An 18,715-nucleotide genomic window follows, 5' to 3' on the forward strand; every position below is an offset into this window, starting at 1 on the left:
CTCCCATCCCTTCCCTATCACTCGTTCTCTCTCTCTTTCATCCCCTCCTTTCTGTCTTTCTCCCCCCCTCCCCCCGCCGCCGCCTCATAAACACCAATACCGTTGATGTAGATCCTTAGGGCACGCCGCCTAAAGAGATACTACGTCTATCCCCCCCCCTCCTCTCTCTCTCTCTCTCTCTGGGATCGTAAGGTCTGTGCCTCTGTTACATTCTTTTATTCCACTTTTCCACACCTTTCTCTTCCCTCTTCCTTCCTTCCTTCATTTCTTCCTTCCTTCCTTCCCTCTCTCATTTCACTTCCTCCACTTCCTCCCTCCCCTTCATTTCACTATCCTCCCCCCTCCCCCTCCCCCTCCCCTCCTCCTCCGTTAATTCTTTATCTCCCACTCACCATCTGTTCCTCCTTCCCCTCCCCCTCCCCTCCATCTCTCTCTAATCCCCCCTTCCCCCTCCCCCAACCACACCCTTTCCCTCTCTCCCATTCCCCTCTCTGCCCTCCACCCCTTCCGTATTTCTTCCTTCCGCTTTCGTATTCTCGTCGGCTTCGGAGGCTTCCCAGCACCACTTCCTTAGCGATTTATTTTTTTGGATATGTCCGTGATTTTTGGATACTGTACATGATTTATGCGAAGTATGGCGAAGTTAGAAGGATTTATATATCAAGGAATGTGATAGTAAGTTGTAGGGAGCAAAATAAATCGCTTAGGAAGAGGTGTTAGGGAGCATTGAAGACTTCTTAACACCTCTTCCTTATCTAATTATTCTGCACATTACCGTACATATCATTACCCCTTTACACGGTGCACATCCAAACTACGTCCATATTAATCCGATATAAACAACTTACAAGAAAATATTAGGGCGCAAAAATCTAAATAAATCGCTAAGGAAGAGGTGTTAGGGTTCATACCACCAAGAGCGGGGTCCATAGCTCTTCTTCTTCTTCTTCTTCTTATTATTATTATTATTATTATTAGTTTTTATTATTATTATTATTGTTATTATTATTATTATTATTATTATTATTATTATTATTGTTTATAATAGTGTATTTTATTGTTATTGCTTATTATTATTATTGTTGTTATCATTAGCGTTATTATTGCTATTATTAATGAGAAAAACCTTCATATTACTTTCTTTACCATAACTTCATAGGACAGGTGTTGTAAAGGATGGGTAGGCAGAAGAGAGAGGGGGGGGAGAGGGAGGCCGGAGGGGTAGAGAGAGATTTAGAGAGGGGGGGGAGGGTATAGTGGTGAGGGCATAGTCAGTTGGTGTTCTGAGGTGGTGGTGGATGGTGGTTGTGGTAGTATGTGTGGTGGTTGTGGTAGTAACAGTGATATGAAAGTGATATATATTATGACTGTGGTACCTGCTGTTGCGGTGGCCAGTGTGGTAGTGATTGTGGTAGTTGTGGTAGTAACACTGACTTATCTCGTACTGGTTGTGGTTGTGGTGGTTGTATTAAAGTGAAGAATAGTTACCTACCGATTGTTGTAGTTACCGATTGTTGTAGTTACCGATTGTTGTAGTTGTGGTAGCGCATCTTAAATCTACTGTGGTTGTGGTGGTAGTTGTGGTGAGATGGAGGGTGAAAATGCTATGCAGACGATTTAAAGAAAGATAAAGGAAAAAACAATATTGGTACCATTATTTAAAATCTTGAACCATCTTAAAAATTCTTGGATAAAATTAAATAAGAAAATTATCATAGGATTTTGGAAACGTTGGTTGGTTTTAGAGTAAGTGAGATTATGAAAAAGGAAGAATAGTTAAAATTGGGTGTTAAAATAGGATTCTGTCTGTCTCTGTCTGTCTGTCTCTCTCTGTCTCTCTCTCTCTTTTCGTAACTCCATGAAGAACAAGAAAGCGTAGTGAAGGAAGGGTGGATAGAGAGAGAGAGAGAGGGGGGGGGGAAGAAGCTCCAGCCAAAGAAATTTACTCCTGAGAAAACTCCCAGACCACAGTTAGGCTTGGAGGGAGGGAGGAGGGAGGGATGTAGGGAGGGAGGGAAGAGGACTGTAAGGAGTAGGGAGGTATGTGGGTAGAGAGGGAGGGAGGAAAGAACAGAGAGAATGTTGAGAGGAAGAGATGGAGGGAGGGAAGAGAAGAGGGGGAGAGAAGATGGGAGAGATTGGTAGATTAGGTGAAGGAGAGGGAAGGAGGAGGAGAGGGATAAAGGAATGTTGGTAGGGGGGGAGGGAGGGAAGGAGGTAGGTGGTGAAGGGAAGAATTGTTGGGGAGAGAAAAGTTTTGAGAGAGAGAGAGAGAGAGAGGATGAAGGAGGGAGAGAATCTAGAAGAGAACAGATCCTCGGAGATGATAATGTTTAAAATGATAATGACGATATTGATGCTGGATAATAATAATAATAATAATAATAATTTCCGTTACCCATATGCAGTCTGCTATACGGTGTTTTTCCTCTTCCTTTTGTTTTTGTTTTTTTCTTTACAGGCATCAGTTGTCTTTCTGTCTTTCTTTCTGTTTGTCTGTCTTTATTTCTTTCTTGTTACTCTTCGTTTTTAGGTCAGTGCCAAGAACAGGTTTCCAGAGCAAATTCAAAATCCACCTCCTGGGCAGCGAAACCGTTAAGACCGTTAAAAACCGTTAGCGGCGGGATTTGAATTGACCACCGGTTTGAGAGTCTTGCTGAAAAATTTGGCGGGGTTTTATTTTTGGCGGGAAAGAAGTTTGGTTAGGAAGCGAAGTTTATTGACCGTGAAAATCTTGAGTGAGAATATTAGAGATAGAGAAACTAGAATCATGACGGAGGGAGGATGAGGGAAGAGATGAGTTAGGGAAAAATAATGAGAGAGAGGGAGAGAGAGAGAGAGAAGTAAAGCAAGTATAGTAGGCGAATATAGTGTGAGAAAGTAAGTAAAATATTGATGACTTGCAAAAGGTAGAGAAAGCGAGAAAGAAAGATAATAAAGAAAGTTGAAAAGACGGTGTTAGAGAAAGTGAGAAAATAAAGGCAGTGAAGAAGTGACATAGTGATAACTGACGATGAACGTGTGAAAATATAGTAGACAGTGAGAAAGTGAGACAATAAAAGACAGTGACAGAAAGTGAGGAAGCTTGTAAAGACTGACAGAAAGTGAGAAAGTAAAGAGAGTAAAGACAGTGACAAAGTGAGAGAGTAAAGCGAGTAAAGACAGTGGCAGGTAAAGAAAGTCAGGATGCGACTGAAGGAGTACTGTCGAATTATCCTGTACTTACCTCCTGACCATAGCAAGTGTACACCAACCCCTAAACGGTGAGTTGTACATGCTTACATACGTACATACATACATACACACATTCATATATATACGTACATACATCATACATACATTCAAACATATACATACATACACACATACATTAGTATATAAATAGATGCGTACATAGCGCACATACATAGGCCTACATACTGTACATACATACAGGACGCACACACCCTGAAATAGTACACACATCAAAAGCATAGGCCTACCACTGAAATTCACACACACACACACACACACACACACACACACACACACACACACACACACGACGTAACCATTGCTTGTAGTGTTGATTTTCTCACTTCCTATATTGAGGAGGGAGAGAGAGAGAGAGAGAGAGAGAGTTTCTTTATGTATCTGAAAGGAGTTGAAAGTGGAGGAAAGGCTTAAATGAAGGAAGTGATGGTGAAAGTTGAAAGATTAATGAAGGAAGCAGTGAAAGAAGGATGGGATGATGGAGAGAAGAAGGAAACATGAAGGAGGAAGAAAGGAAGGAAAGGAATTTGAAGAAATAAAGGAGGGAAGGAAAGAAACACTGATGGAAGGAAATGAATATTGAAGGAAAGGAAGGAAGGAAGGAATTAAAGGAAGAGCAAAGCTTAGTGAAGGAAGAAATGAAGGAAAGAGTGGAGGAAGAAAGGAAGGAGAGAAAGAACAGTGAAGGAAGGAGAGAACAATGAAGACTCGTGAAGGAGCAAGACAATACCCCACCAGTAAGAAAGACAAACAGAAAAGGAAAAAAATAACAACGAAAAATACACGAGTAAACAGCAGGCGGGGTTAATGTATCAGTGTGTGTGTGTGTGTGTGTGTGTGTGTGTGTGTGTGTGTGTGTAAATTATGTCGGATGTGTACGGTATGTATGTATGTGTGTGTCTATGTATGTATTAGAAGACAAGTTTTACAAGAAGCATACATATGAATAAATGAATAAATAATAGACTGTGTTATGTAGATGTCCGTATTCTCCTCGGTTAAGGAAGTTCCCTAACACCTTTTCCTTAGCGATTTATTTATTTTTTTTAATGGCTGCTTAATATAATTTTGTACGTTATTTATGCAGAGTATGGCGATGTTAGAAAAATTTATATAACGCAGTAGACTAGTTAGGTTTAATAAGGAAAATAAATCGCTAAAGAAGAGGTGCTAGGGAGCCTTCTTAACCTACGAGAATACGTGCCAAGGAGGCTATTAAACCGAAGATATTTTTAGAGATATTAAGAAGCTTCAGGAAATTTTAAGAGATGAATAGAAGACGTTGACAAGCTTAGATTTGCTAGAGAGAGAGAGAGAGAGAGAGAGAGAGAGAGAGTCTTGAAGTAGGCTAAGAGATGAACACGAAAAGAACGAAATTTTTTCCATAATTGAGTGGCCATTCCCTTCCATGGAGACAGGATATGAAGAATGTGATGATAATAGATAGAGATGACGGATAGATAGATAGATAGATGGATAGGTGTTTTAAGATGTGTGTGTGTGTGTGTGTGTGTGTGTGTGTGTGTGTGTGTGTGTGTGTGTGTGTCATGCCTGGGTAGGTCTCCGTTATGCCTCGTTCTCCCACCATGAGAGAGAGAGGAGGAGGAACAGAAGGAAAAAAGAAGAATGTTAAGTACAGTAGTGGTAGGAATAGTAGTAGTAGTAGTAGTACCTGTAGTAGTAGCGGGAGTAGTAGTGGTAGTAGAATAAAGTGTAATAATAATAATGATAATAATAATAATAATAATAATAATACGACTTATCATTATCATCATCATTCTCTGCCATCCCAGCCTCCCTTCCTCTCGTATCGGTGTCATATCTATCCATCTATTTTATAAGATTAGTGAATATAGAAGCTGATAGATAACTAGATAGATATAGAGATAGATAAATAGGTGAAAAATAAGTTCATATATACACATCCGTGCGTATAAATGTTTAAGACATAGATAGATAGGCAGGTGAGAGTAAGCGGGTGGATGTGGAGAGATTGAACAGAATGGATAGATAGAATATATTGGTGAATCAGTAAATAAAATGTAACTGGATGGATAGATTGATGGATGTAGAGAGTAAAGGCAAATCAGGAAATAAGATAGATGTAACTGGTTGGGTAGATAGATATAGATAGATAATGGTAAGTCAATAAGTTAACTGTCTTAATTCCCATGGCGGTCGTTAGCCGTTTGAAGCCTTAATTGCATGCTAGGGTGGTGGTTCCGGCCCCCCCCCTCCTCTCTCTCTCTCTCTCTCTCTCTCTCTCTCGTTCAGTTTAATAGATTGAAAATTAATGATTTTGCTACCAGTGATGCTCTTACGTCTAATCTGTTCCCCAGCACCCCAACCTGTGGCCACCAGAGACAGACAACGTCCAGACATTTAAGCCCCCCCCCCTTTTTTTTTTCATCTGAGGGCACTGGGGCACTCACAGCTGAATGCTAGGTGGTGGTGGCATAAACTTGGATGAGGCAGATAGTTATAAGGCAGGATTGAGTCTCTTTGCATTTGGTGGCGTAGTTGTCTATAGGATTTGGTGTGGCAAAGGGTTGGCCAAGTCCACTTGTGGGGTGGTGGCCCAAGGAGAACTATTCAGGGAAGTCTGGAGGTGTTCCCCCGGCCACTTGAGTGGCCAGGGGGGTTGGCTCGGGGCCACCCTGACCCCCCACCTCCCTTGGCAAAACAACTGCATGGTTACTAGTCAAGCCAACTTTTCAGCTTGCAGCTTGGCTATACTTGTCATCATCCAAGCTGAGAGGAGTTAGAGGTCTTTGTGAGGTTTGAATAAACATGTCATACACTAAACACCTCTCCTCCTGTGACACTTCAGCCTCCCTTATAAGCCTGCATCCCCAGTTTGTGTCCTCTGGTTCATACAGCCATTTTACTCTCATTGTCCAGTAATCATTTTGTTTCCTATTCTTGTTGTTAGGAAGTATTTCAGTTTGCATCTTCCTTGCAGTGTGGAGGAGGAAGTTGAGCTACGTGTGTCTGAGGATGAGGGTGGAGGAGTCAGTGGAGGTGTAGAGGAAGAGGAGGCAGCACGATCAGCTCACCTCCGACCTCCCTCCTTCAACCCGGAGGACTATGCACAGGCCCTGGCGAAGTACAGCAGGACCCCACACGTGTACCTCGAACCTAGCCCCAAGGAGAAGAAGGTGAGAGAGAGGGAGGGAGGGAGTAATTATGGTCTGTTTTTAATTGGTCCAGTATTAATATTAGTTTAAAGACTTTCTGTGCAATTAAAAAGCTTAAGAACAGTAAACCAAGAAGTAGATAGATAGATAGATGAATGAGAGAGAGAGAGAAATGTATTAAACCCAAGGTAAGTGATCATTTTCTTTTTCTTGGACGCAGAGATGAACATAAGCACATCTGTATACGATTTCTCATTCATTCACTTTCTGTCATGGACACCCATTCTCTTTTATTATTATCAATATATTTTCATTACTGGAGAGTGTGCGTGTATGCCTGGCCCCAAATGCCTGGGTAGGTGTGGTGTGTAATACTGTCCACTGATAGGAAGTTGTGCCAGATGAAACACTGCCATATCTAGTTAGCCATTCTGATTGGTTGCACTCTCATGATCTTATTACAGTTATATGCGTTTTTGAAGTGTTTCCTATCCAGATAGTTGTGCTAGAGTTTTTCCAGATGTGTTGAACTGTAGCCTGCTATTGCCAGAAAAAGTCTGGTGCAGTGAAAGCTAACACGTGTGAGGTTTAGGGTTATATCAGAATGAGTCTTTTCTCCTAGTTAATCCAGCTGTCATTCGTATCTGGTGAACATTCTCCTTACTTGTATACAGTATCTATCAATGTATCTATAGCCATGCATCGTAATCCCAGAAGCGGTGGCCACAAATGATTTACCTGTCACCCTGTCGTCTTCCATCAGGATGCCCCATCTCCATCTCACTCTCTCCTTTTTCATATACCTGTGTGCACATCCTTGTAACCTGCATCTTTCACCTACAGGGTCGGGGTGAGCGAGGTCGTAATGGTGCGGGGGGTGAGACACGGGGTGAAATGTCGCTACGGCAGTTCAGTTCACTACCGGAGCTGCTCAGGAGACTCAGGGATGACCTCAAGATGGCCTACCTCAGGTTAGCAAGGCAGGACCCCCCCCCCCCCCTTTTTTTTTTTTTTAATATAAGTAAGGGAGGACCTTTTTTTAGGTTAGTAAGTTTTTTTAGCTAGTTTGTTTGTTTGTTATTCTCTATCATGCTGACATCCAGTATCAGAATAGAAAGCAGTTTCATTCACTCATATCAGATCTCATGGTGTCATAAATAACGGTCATAACCAGTGCAGTGTTGTAGTAAAGTCTGGATGACAAGAAAAAAGAGAGAGATCATTTTGTAGAATACTTTAGAGGCAAAAAATAAAAAAAAATAAAAAAAATAATAATTAGTTACCAAATCAGAAAGTGCTAGAGTGTTGCTAAGCATACAAAACACCAAATAATGTTAAAAATCACTAGAATATTGTTAAAATGTGGAATAAATACCTAACTACCCTCAAAATTAAAAGTTTGATGGATGTAATATATCCCTGGGTCCAGTGTGAAAGTGTTACATTGGCATTCTTGGCATCATTACGAGTTAGGGATGTGTTCTTACTTATTACATTACAACTTTTTTCATACAATTAATACAGTAGAGCCGTGAGCTTAATCTCACAAGCATTCCTATATCAGCTTTCTTGTCCTGCCTTCCGCATTCTTCATTCCCCCCAACAACTTTTATCTCATACTCTTTTGTTATGTGCTTCATACTGTATTACATGAAGGCGCTCACGTAACATCTTCCATTACCACAGCCTGCTGAAAATTGTCAGTGAATGTTTGCTTGTGTCTGCACACCCACACAAAAAAAAGTACTGTATTTGTCACCCCTGTGGTGTGATACAGTATGACACAGGGACCAAGGATTCTGAACAGCGGATAGTACCAAAAGAGCACTGTTTCACTTTTACAAATGATTTTTTTAGTGGCTGTACATTCATGCCAGTACCAGACATTTTTTATTCAGCCATGAGATATTCTTGGAGTCAAAGGGTTAAATGGACAGAGGGAGTTGATGCATGTTTTACGAGAGCAGTAAATCTGATCATAAACTGTACCTTTGTGATGCTGAAGGTGAAAGTGATGTTAGTTTGTGAGTCACTTGCTGCAGCTGGGCAGACCACTTCACTCTCATGATTTATTTTGCGCTGTACTTTATTTTTTTTTCCCACCAGACAGTTTTATTTAGCTTCAGAGTCTTTTCAGACTGGAAGAGTTAGATGTAGCCTTCACTAACCCTTCCACAGATGAGGTATTTTTCTGTTTCATTCTTGCTGCCACTGGGCAGTTTTATTTACCGTATGACAGACATCTACCAGTCAGTGGGTTAATGAAGGCTGTACTTAACACCTCCAGTTTTGCAAGCCTCTCCAGTGCTGGATAAAATTGTCAGGAGGTAGCAAGAATAAAAAAAGAAAAATACGCCATCTGATTGAACGGGCCGACAAAGTGCTTACCTGAAATGTCAGGGTTTTCTCTCCAGCACCTCATTGTGTGTTTTCCTATGACACCCTCTTCTCTCCTCTGTGAACAGGTATTATGAGATTTGAATTGTAAATGGAGGAATAATCTCTTTCATGGTTACATCTTTATTTGATTATCTATCTGTAGCCAGACACCTTAATCCTGGAAGGGGGGCCACAAATGAATCTTCCACATCATTCTGTCCTCCACCATCATGTTGCCCTCTCTCCAGCTCGCACCACCCTCCCTCATATACGTCACCCTATCTCTTCATCTCATCCACAGTCTCCCTTGTCCCCTCTTCTCAGGTGTTTTATTCCAGTTAACATCAGTTTTATTCAGCTGGCAGTGAATCATAGGAACTTGTATTAATACTGTCACCATTACCCTTCTCATGATCAGTACAACTCTAGTATTGTTATCCATGTGACAGTAAACAATTTTAATCAGCTGAAAGGGAGTCATAGGAGCCTGAGAGTGTAAATGGTTTGAAATAAAAGGTGAAGATTAACTCAGTCCATATTATTATTAATTTTTATATATTTATTCATATTTCAGCTTTGTGAAGGAGCTGGTGCGAGAACCTCATGATGGTGTGAGTCTCCTGCTGGATGTACTGAAGTCCATCCAGCTCTCTCAGACTGACCTCACTGGTAAGACTCACTCTTTACAGTATTTCATTTTTAGCTTTTATTTATTCTTGTTTTTGAAATTTGTCATGTTTCAAAGCTTAGGAGGCATATTAGAACTGAATCTTTCTGTCTTAGTGTAAGCTGTCTATCTGTCTGTGTGTTTATCTACCTATTTATGTCTGTTTATCCATCTGTCTGTCTGTCTATTTATATATTTGCCTTTTTATCACTCCAGGCCGGGGAACAAGCCACGCCCAGCAACTAGCCCTTCGTCGTGCCCTGGCAGATGAACACGAGGTGCTGTCCTGCCTGCGATACTGCCTGCGTTCCCCTGATGCCCCAGTCAGAGTGGCCCGGTACCCCCCAGGATTGTATACCCTTGCTGTGGCCACACTTAGTAACCTCCCACGCAGCCGCACTATTGCACTGGAGGTAAGGGAAAGATAGATAATGAAAAAATGTGAGAGATAGAAAAGTAGGCAAGCAGAAGCAGAGGAAAGGAGGGGATGTTTGATATGTACTACATAGGAGGGGAGAAGTATATTGAGAATGGGAAAAAGAAGTGAGTTTGAGAGAGAGCACTGTGAGTCAGTATGGCACCCATTTTAACTTTGTGTACAGGGCACTCCTGTTATAACAATGGGATGCATTTGGGAAAGCCCATCACTGAGCCGGGGTATCAGGTACCGGGGACGTTAAAACATAGAAAGTGTAGGGATGCGGTTGGGAACCTTGGGATCCCCCCAGCCAGGTCCAGAACCCATCCAGATGAGTCCTAAAGCAAGTTTTTAGCTCATCTGAACCCCCAAATAGCTTTAAAACAAGTTAAACTAAACCTAAAAGCAAGTTATTACTCACCTAAACCCAAAAATAAAATCTGAAAATCATCAAAAAAAGTCTGGAAAAAATCAGACTTAGTAAACTGTACCCAGAAATGTCAGTGTTCACCCTACCTATGACCAAAACACATTAATAATAAGTCTAAAATCTTAAATCAACTTAAACACAAAAATTAAGTCTAAAATATAATCAGAATCATAAAAAAAAAAAAAAAAATGGATGAAAACCCATCGGATAACCGGGGACTGGCCATCGATAGGCGGGGAAGGGTGTTAATTTTTTCACACCACAAAGGTGGGATATCGCATAGAGTGGGATCGTATAACGGGGTATCACTGTGTATCTTCCCTGTGACCTTGTGTGACTTCCTGTGCCCTGTTTGTGACCCAGTGTAACCTGTTGTGACTTCTGGTGACCCGTTGCAGCTGCTGACGAGGGCGTGCCTGGCGCCGGGTGGTCGGGGTAAGGTGGTAGAGGCGCTGGCGACTCTGAGACTCAGATTTGCCGAGCCTGTCACATGCAAGTTCCTGGTGGCCATGATGCTTTCACATCCACACCCTAGGTAACACAGAACTTCAGGTGCCTGTTTTATCTGTATGATATCTGTATCTACCAGGTGTATTGCATGTTTGTGTGTCTTAACTTAGGGATGAGTGCCTCACACAATGGCACTTCAAATGTCAGCAGATGGCTCCACTTTGAACATTTGAACATACTATGTCAGTGATGGATATATAGATAGACAAGCTGTGTGTTAATAGGGTTTATAGAGTTTATCCCTATGTGTCTCTTTATTTTTCTTTGCATTGATATCCTCTAGCTAGTGGGTGGCCGGCCACCACCATTCTCAGGAGGTTACTCTCATAAGATAATTCTGTGGACTGTAGTCACAAAACCATATCACTCCTAGATACGAAAATAATCAACAGGTACACAGAATTGTAATCCAAACTTACACTCCCTCTTCTGTCTTTCTTTCCTTCGTTCTTTCCTCTTCCTTCTGCCTGTGGGTGACTCTACACTCAGTGACAAGCCAAATGGTTTCCTGAATACCAGGAAACTATTTACTATGCTGGGTGGTAGCCATATAACCAAATTTTGGCGCCTGGTGGTTTAGTGGGTAATTATTGCGCTCCAGTCAGATTGAGCTGGTGAAGGTTTATATCCAAGGGATGGTTGGGGTTGATTGCTCATGTAATGTCACTCAGGGATGAGTGAGGCTGGTCACTCTCATCTTAAATGTCATGACCAACTGCCTAGCCCTGGGCTCCTATGCTCCTCATGGGGCATTGTAGGATTGGATGATGGATGGAGAAGTCATATTACACATAAGTTACTATTTTCCCAAACATTTTCTGGCAGCTGTTTGGGAGTAATTAACAGTTTGACCCATCATTAAATCTCAAGCCAAGGAAAACTTTCATTTGTATTGTTAATCATTTAAGTATGTATTTATTTTATTAATATTTTTTTTCCCCTCATGCCCAACAACTTTTCTTCCTTTCATATAGTATTCAGCATAGAAAAAATATCCTTCAGCTGAAAGGATTAAGAATAAACTTGGTGTCATTTTAGCAGTATGGTACTGTAATACATATCTCATATCATTCTGTGTGGCTCAGTCTGCAGGCCTGGGGATTACGGCTGGTGAATGCCTTGGTGATGTCCAGTGAGAGTGTAAGGGAGAAGGTGTATCTGCAGGAGGAACTCACACTTGCTGGCCTACACCCTCCAACACTCAGGAAGGTAGGTCACTATCATCATTATAGTACTGTATCCAAAAGTAAAACTTCCAGACAATCCACTGTGTACTCTTTCAGTTGTATAGAGTAAACTATAATATCTTGGAACGCACTGTATCCCTGAACTGTAGTGATGAAGGCATATATTTGATTGTCTGATATTAATGTTTTCAAATGATTTCAGGAAACTTTTAATACAGATTGAAAAATTTTGAAGGCATGAATGATGAATGTGTGGAGGCATGGCTTCTGTCACTGCATAGTCTGCTAATACTTTCTCCTGTATTTTCCTGCCCCTGTTTGTGCACCCTATCTGCTTTTATATACATTTATTTATGTGGTTAAAAGGATAATTATGACAGTAATGTTAATAGAGTTTTGCTGTCATATCGTTTGTAAAGGCCTAATATGCTTGCATGCATTTACCTTGGTCATGTAATGGCAGCTTTCCATGCTGCTCAGTCTCTGCCAGCCTCCCTATTGAGTCCGTTATCTCAGATGCCACACTCTATGACCTCGTCCCAGGTCTTCTCCGATCTGCTTCTCGCAGCCGTACTCCTGACACTCGCACTTCTCGCCTTCAGCACCCAGTTGTCATCCTGCATCCTCTAAACATACTCCAATAATCTCAGTCTACCCCTCCTTTTTTTTTTTTTTTTTTTATCCAGTTTTTATTATTTCCCTCTCCTGTATTAATATTTCTTCCTCATTTTTCCCTCCTTCCCTCTGGTGGTGGTGTGTGTGGGAGGTGCTGGTGGGTGGAAGGTTGTGACTCATTAGTACCTGGATGTATGGGAGGCAAACCATGTCTTGTTTCTGTTACCATCCTTCTTTTTATATTAACATTTGCCTCCTCCTTCCAGTTTCTTATTTTTCGTCCTTTATTTCCATAATTTTCTTTCTCCCACTTTATCATTTTGTTCTTATTCTCACATCTTCCCTGGTTTTTCTTTTTTGTCTTTCTAGCTTACCATTTTTCTCTCAATTCTGTTGTAGCCTATTCCATAATTTTTAGCTCTTTTTTTTTTTTCTTCACTTTCTCCTTTTTTCGCAGGTGATAGAGCGTGCGGGAGGTGAGGGTGGGTGGAAGGATGCAGCCAAGAAGGAACTGGACGTGTGGGAGGCCAACTATGTGGATGTGGGTGAACTGCAGGGCCAGGTGGAGGGGCTGAAGCATGCCAACTCAACACTGCAGGATGAACTGGCCAAGCTGAGGCAGGCAAATATGGTGAGTGGAAGGAGAAGTAGATAGGCAGGTAAGTAGGTGGGTGTGTAGAAAAGTAGATACATTGGTCAGGTGGGGGAACTGAATGAAGAACTGGCCAAGCAGAGGCTGGCAAATAAGGTTGGGAGAAGGAGAGAGATTGATTTTGTCGTAGATAATTAGAGAATATTTACTAGACTAGTGGAAATTAGGATATGTAGAAAATCATTAGAGTTACATCACTGCCTTTGAAGCTGGTTTGCCATTTTTTCCCAAATCAGAGTGCTGATAACATGGAAAAATTGTGATACAGTATGTACATTAATACATCATTTGCATATATGTAATATTACTGTATATGTCTAATATTACTGGCTTGACTGTGTCTGATTTACCTTCGGTGTGGCAACAGTCTTTTTGCAGTTTATTCTAGTTTCCTGCAGAGAGTTATATTCAAATTACGACGGGTCTGTATTTGTGAAGGAACAGTGAAGGCTTTATGTAACCACTGTTGTTTTAAAAGTCTTCTGAACTAAATAATATGTAAAAGGAAGATATTTTTTAGTTGATTTTAGTTACCTGCAGACATCATATTCAGGTTATGATGGATCTCTGTTAGTGAAAGGAATATTGAAGTCTTTACCTAACCACTTCTGTTTGAAAAGCCTCTCCTAAGTCAAACATAATCATCTGAAGGAGGGAAGGATAAAATTTTAAAAGTATCATTTTGGTGTGGTGGTTAAACGGGTGATTGTGGATGACTATACCCCATTGGCCAGCACATGTCATCCAAGCAGCCTCAGATCTGTGTAATGGGATGTCCTTTTCTCCAGTGATTGGTGTTTCAGAAGAGATCAAAGAATTTTCTCTAGATTTTATGCATCCCTCTTCATCATCATCATCATCATCATCCAGACTTATTTTCCCACCTAAGGATGGAGTGGGGCAGGGTCCAGCGAGCTAGAAAAAACCTGTAGACATGAATGGAAAAGTATAGGATGATGCTTATTATTATGAGACTGAAAATAAGGAATATTGGTAACAAAGATTGTTACTGAGTGAATACTCCTCAGCAGGCAGTTCATTAATGAGTGAATACTCCTCAGCAGGCAGTTCATTATTGAGTGAATACTCCTCAGCAGGCAGTTCATTAATGAGTGAATACTCCTCAGCAGGCAGTTCATTATTGAATGGATACTTCACAGCAGGCAGTTCATTAATGAGTGAATACTCCTCAGCAGGCAGTTCATTATTGACTGGATACTTCTCAGCAGGCAGTTCATTAATGAGTGAATACTCCTCAGCAGGCAGTTCATTATTGAATGGATACTTCTCAGCAGGCAGTTCATTAATGAGTGAATACTCCTCAGCAGGCAGTTCATTATTGAATGGATACTTCTCAGCAGGCAGTTCATTAATGAGTGAATACTCCTCAGCAGGCAGTTCATTATTGAAAGGATACTTCTCAGCAGGCAGTTCATTAATGAGTGAATACTCCTCAGCAGGCAGTTCATTATTGAATGGATACTTCTCAGCAGGCAGTTCATTAATGAGTGAATACTCCTCAGCAGGCAGTTCATTATTGAATGGATACTTCTCAGCAGGCAGTTCATTAATGAGTGAATACTCCTCAGCAGGCAGTTCATTATTGAATGGATACTTCTCAGCAGGCAGTTCATTAATGAGTGCATACTTCACAGCAGTCAGTTCATTAATGAGTGGATATGCCTTAGCAGGCAGTTCATTATTGAGTGGATACTCCTCAGCAGGCAGTTGATAAGTACTGTCCTCCACAGAAACTGCTTGAAGAAAATGTTCTGCTAAAGACTGTTGGTGGTGAGGTGGAGGAGCGTTGTGCAGCGTTGCAGCGGCAACTGAGTCAGTCCGGCCTGCCCGTCCCTCCTTCGCCATCCCCATCCCTTACTGACTCCGACCTCTCCTCCCTGGCCACGGTCCGTTCCCGCCGGCCCCGCCACCCCTCGCCCGCCCGCAGCTGTGAAACTGAGACTGATTCCGTTATCTTCCGTCCAGTCAGGGGCCAGGACGATATGTCTTCTTCAGATGATACCATTGTCCCCTCTCGGCCGCCGTCCACCACCAGTTCGTCTCTCCTCCTTCCCAATGCCTCAAATTTCCCTCCGCAGATTTCGAGGAGTCGCCATCATTCCTCTCCTTCTTCCATACTTGAGTTTTCTCCATCTCCTTCTTCCTCCTTTTCTCCACCCCCTGCCACTGTTTTGGTCTCTTCCTCTCCTCCTGGTGATGTTAGAGGGATGGAGGAGAGAGGGAGTGAGGTGAGAAGAAGTAGGGATGATGTGAGGAACACAGAAAACTTAGGGTGGGAAGTGAAGGAGAGCGGAGGATGGGGGAAGGAAAATTGGGGAAGTGAAGGCAATAATATAATAAATGTGGAGAGCAGAGGTAGTGAGATTAGGGAGAGTGAGCATATAAGAAATGAGACAGTGATTATAAAAACTGGGGGAAGGGATGTTTTGAACCCTGAAAATAAGGAAAACGAGACACGAATAGAAATCCGAGGAACCAGCATCGAGAGTAGGGGGACTGAGATTAAAATTGTTGAGGTCAAACCAAAGTCTGACGACCGGTTCAACGAGTCCCGTCCACCACCACTCATCGACCTTACCATGAGGAATGAAGCTAGGTCACCCTCCAGCCAGCACTTGACCCATCAGCCACTCTTATCTCACATGCCATCCTCTGATGATCAGCCACCTCGACCGCCACTCAGGAGCAGTAGCAGGCAGCGGCAACAAGTGTCAGAGCAGCCCCCAGCCCTTACACAGGCAGCCCTCACCCCTACAACTTCCACCCCTCCCTCAGTCTCCCCTCACTCCCTGACCCCACCACCTGGAGAAAACAAGGTCAATGGGGAGACACACAGGGAGGGAGAGAGGACATACTCCTTGTCTTCTTCTAGGGTACAATCTTCCTCCCCTTCTTTGGTGCAGTCTTCCTCTCCTCTCCCCTCCTCCTCATCCCCTGTTAACAAGAGAAGAACTCCACACTCCTCCAGTCCTCTGTCTTCCTCCACTTCCTCCTTGTCTTCCTCCTCCTCCGCACCCTCCTCCCCCGAGGCAGGACAGCGGACGGACCCTGAGTATATGAATGTGCCGCGACGAACCGAGGAACGGGATGGTGAGGCGAGGAAGAGGGGCAGCGAGATGAGGGGGAACAGTGATACAAGGGGCAGCAGTGAGACAAGGGGAAGCTCTGAGGATGTCGAGCTTGATTACGAGCAGGATGTGGGTGTGTACGAGGCAGTCACGGTAGCCGGGGACAGAATCTTCATCCAAAGCACTGACACACAGAGCTCGGGTGGGTCCTCCTCAAGCCACACCTCAAGGGGCACCCAGGACACAGGAGGAGCGAGTCAGGACAGCAGAAGGGAAAAAGGGGAGAGTAAAGTGAGCCAGGAGAAGAGAAAAGAATATGGGGAGAATGGGGAGAGTAAGGTAAGTCAAGAAATCAGAAAAGAGAGTGGGGAGGGTAGAGTTAGCCAGGAAATCAGGAAAGAGAGTAGGGGAAGCCAGGAAGGCAAGAAGGAGAAAGTGGAAACTCGAGGAAACCAAGAAATCTTGAGACGAAAGGAGGAATTTTTGAGATTAAGTCAAGAGAACCAGAAAGTGCAAACAGAGGGCAGTGGTGCAAGACAGGAGAGTGTGGTGCCAGAGAGCAGTGTCAAGGAGTCTGTACGGCACTATGAGAACCTGGCAATGATGGCTGAGCACCAAACCAGAATAGAGCCCCGTACGGAAGCCAGGCTGGAGGCCAAGAGTGATTCTGTGAGTGGGAGGGCAGCTGATAACTCACGACGAGAGGAAGGGAAGGTGAGTGAGGAATCGAGTGTAAGGAGAATGGACAGAGGGAGTGATGACGTGACAGAGAGGGAGGTGGAGGCAGTTATGTCTGGGCTGGAGAATGTCCTTCGCAGTGCCGAGTCCTCCCTGAGCCTGACCTCCCAGGAGACTGTGAAAGAGAATACCCTCACGCGGGACCACTTTGAGGACCGGTCCAGCCCAGGAGCTATAACTGGGGAGGAGCTGGAGATTGTACCCACACGAGTGCCCCATCCCCCTGCCCGATCCCACTCCCACGCCTCTCCCGTCACCTCGCCGCGTGATCCCATCCTCTTCCTTGAGATGGAGTCCCCTGCTGAGACCAGTGACACGGAGACACTGCACAACCCTCGGCCAGAGAGTCCCCACACCATCGAGACAGAATCCACTCGTTCATTTGGGTTTGTCCAGCCTGATGTGTCATTGCGACGACGTGAGACCATGACGGAGCGTGGCTGTGGTGGAGAAGAGAGAAAACGACAACAACTTCGCCGCTGTGAGAGCTTCCAGGCGGCCGGCAGCGAGTGTGAGTTTGAATACGACAGTCACCGTTCCTACTCCCCTCGCCATCGGTCAACCGCAGACCAACACGTGCCGATGCGAGAGACAGCCGTGCACATCAGCGGCCGTGTGTTCACCCGCTACACCCCACAGGAGGTGGAACGCCGCAATCGCGTCAACAACCTCATCACAGCAGAGCTGGCCAAGCGCAAGAACCGTAGCGTTGAGGACCGGCTGGACCAGTGGCACGGTGGGACTGAGGAGGACTGGACGCTGCGGTGGCGCTACCCTGATGTGCACCCAGATCCGCACCAGCCCCGCCCCACCCGCACCCGTAGCCGCACTCGTTCCCCACCCCGTGACCCACCCAGGCGCTCACGGTCCTCCAGTAGGCACCCTGCAGCCCCTGTCCCCGCCCCACCCCCACACAAGCCAGCCCGGGGATCCAAGTTCTCAAATTCTGAGCTAATCGCTTTTACGGGCTTCAGGAACCCTAATGGAGGTGGGTTCCGAGAGAGCGACTATGGCCCAAACTTCATGCTTAACACTCCTCCACGCATCCAAGATTTCGCTGACTACGGAGGCCACGACTTCCCTCTGTCACACCCCCTCCCCCTCCCTCCACACCGCAGCTCGAGGGAGAGAGGAGTGGGCCGGAGGAAGATTGATTTTGACCCAGATATTCCAACCCCAGACTACACAGCCACACCAGCCGGCACCCTCACAGCGCCTCCCAACGGTGCACCCTCCAAACACATCCTGGATATGCCATCTGGTTTATATTAATGGAGTGGCAGGCATCACAGGCAGTTGTCACTTTAAAATGACAACTAAACCAGAAACCATTCATAACCAACAGTCACTCCTTATTTGACATCTACAGTGAATGCAGACATAGTACTGTATTGCTGAGACCATGTTAGTGGCATCAGTCACTCCTGAGCTAAATACCTGATGGTAGCCAGAATGATGTCCTGGTACCTAAGATGTTAGTGATAGTTCAAATTAACTGAAACTTTAAGTGATTCACATTGCTTTTGCTCATTTTTCATATTTTATAAGCACAAAGAATAATCTATTCCCATTATAAAATAACAGGTGAATTACGGGCAGCTGTAAACGAAGAGAGTTAACTCATAAACAGTTGAAGGAAGA

At 43.8% G+C, this 18,715-nt stretch overlaps 1 protein-coding gene across 1 annotated transcript in view; it reads left to right on the plus strand.

Moving 5' to 3' along the window:
- mwh (multiple wing hairs) overlaps positions 1–18,346 on the plus strand; it is a 70,472-nt gene extending 52,126 nt beyond the window's left edge. The window contains exons 3-13 of the mRNA XM_080284769.1: positions 2,953–2,957; positions 6,215–6,410; positions 7,233–7,360; positions 9,343–9,437; positions 9,652–9,848; positions 10,682–10,818; positions 11,879–12,002; positions 13,053–13,226; positions 14,999–15,342; positions 15,688–16,568; positions 16,848–18,346. Coding sequence (XP_080140895.1) covers positions 2,953–2,957; positions 6,215–6,410; positions 7,233–7,360; positions 9,343–9,437; positions 9,652–9,848; positions 10,682–10,818; positions 11,879–12,002; positions 13,053–13,226; positions 14,999–15,342; positions 15,688–16,568; positions 16,848–18,346 — 3,780 coding nt within the window. The remainder of the gene's footprint in view (positions 1–2,952; positions 2,958–6,214; positions 6,411–7,232; positions 7,361–9,342; positions 9,438–9,651; positions 9,849–10,681; positions 10,819–11,878; positions 12,003–13,052; positions 13,227–14,998; positions 15,343–15,687; positions 16,569–16,847) is intronic.
- Positions 18,347–18,715: the final 369 nt, after the last annotated feature.

Source organism: Coenobita brevimanus, chromosome 103 (genome assembly GCF_032717465.1).
Source record: "Coenobita brevimanus isolate Jiangsu-jjx chromosome 103, ASM3271746v2, whole genome shotgun sequence".
NCBI classification, from domain to species: Eukaryota; Metazoa; Arthropoda; class Malacostraca; order Decapoda; family Coenobitidae; genus Coenobita; species Coenobita brevimanus.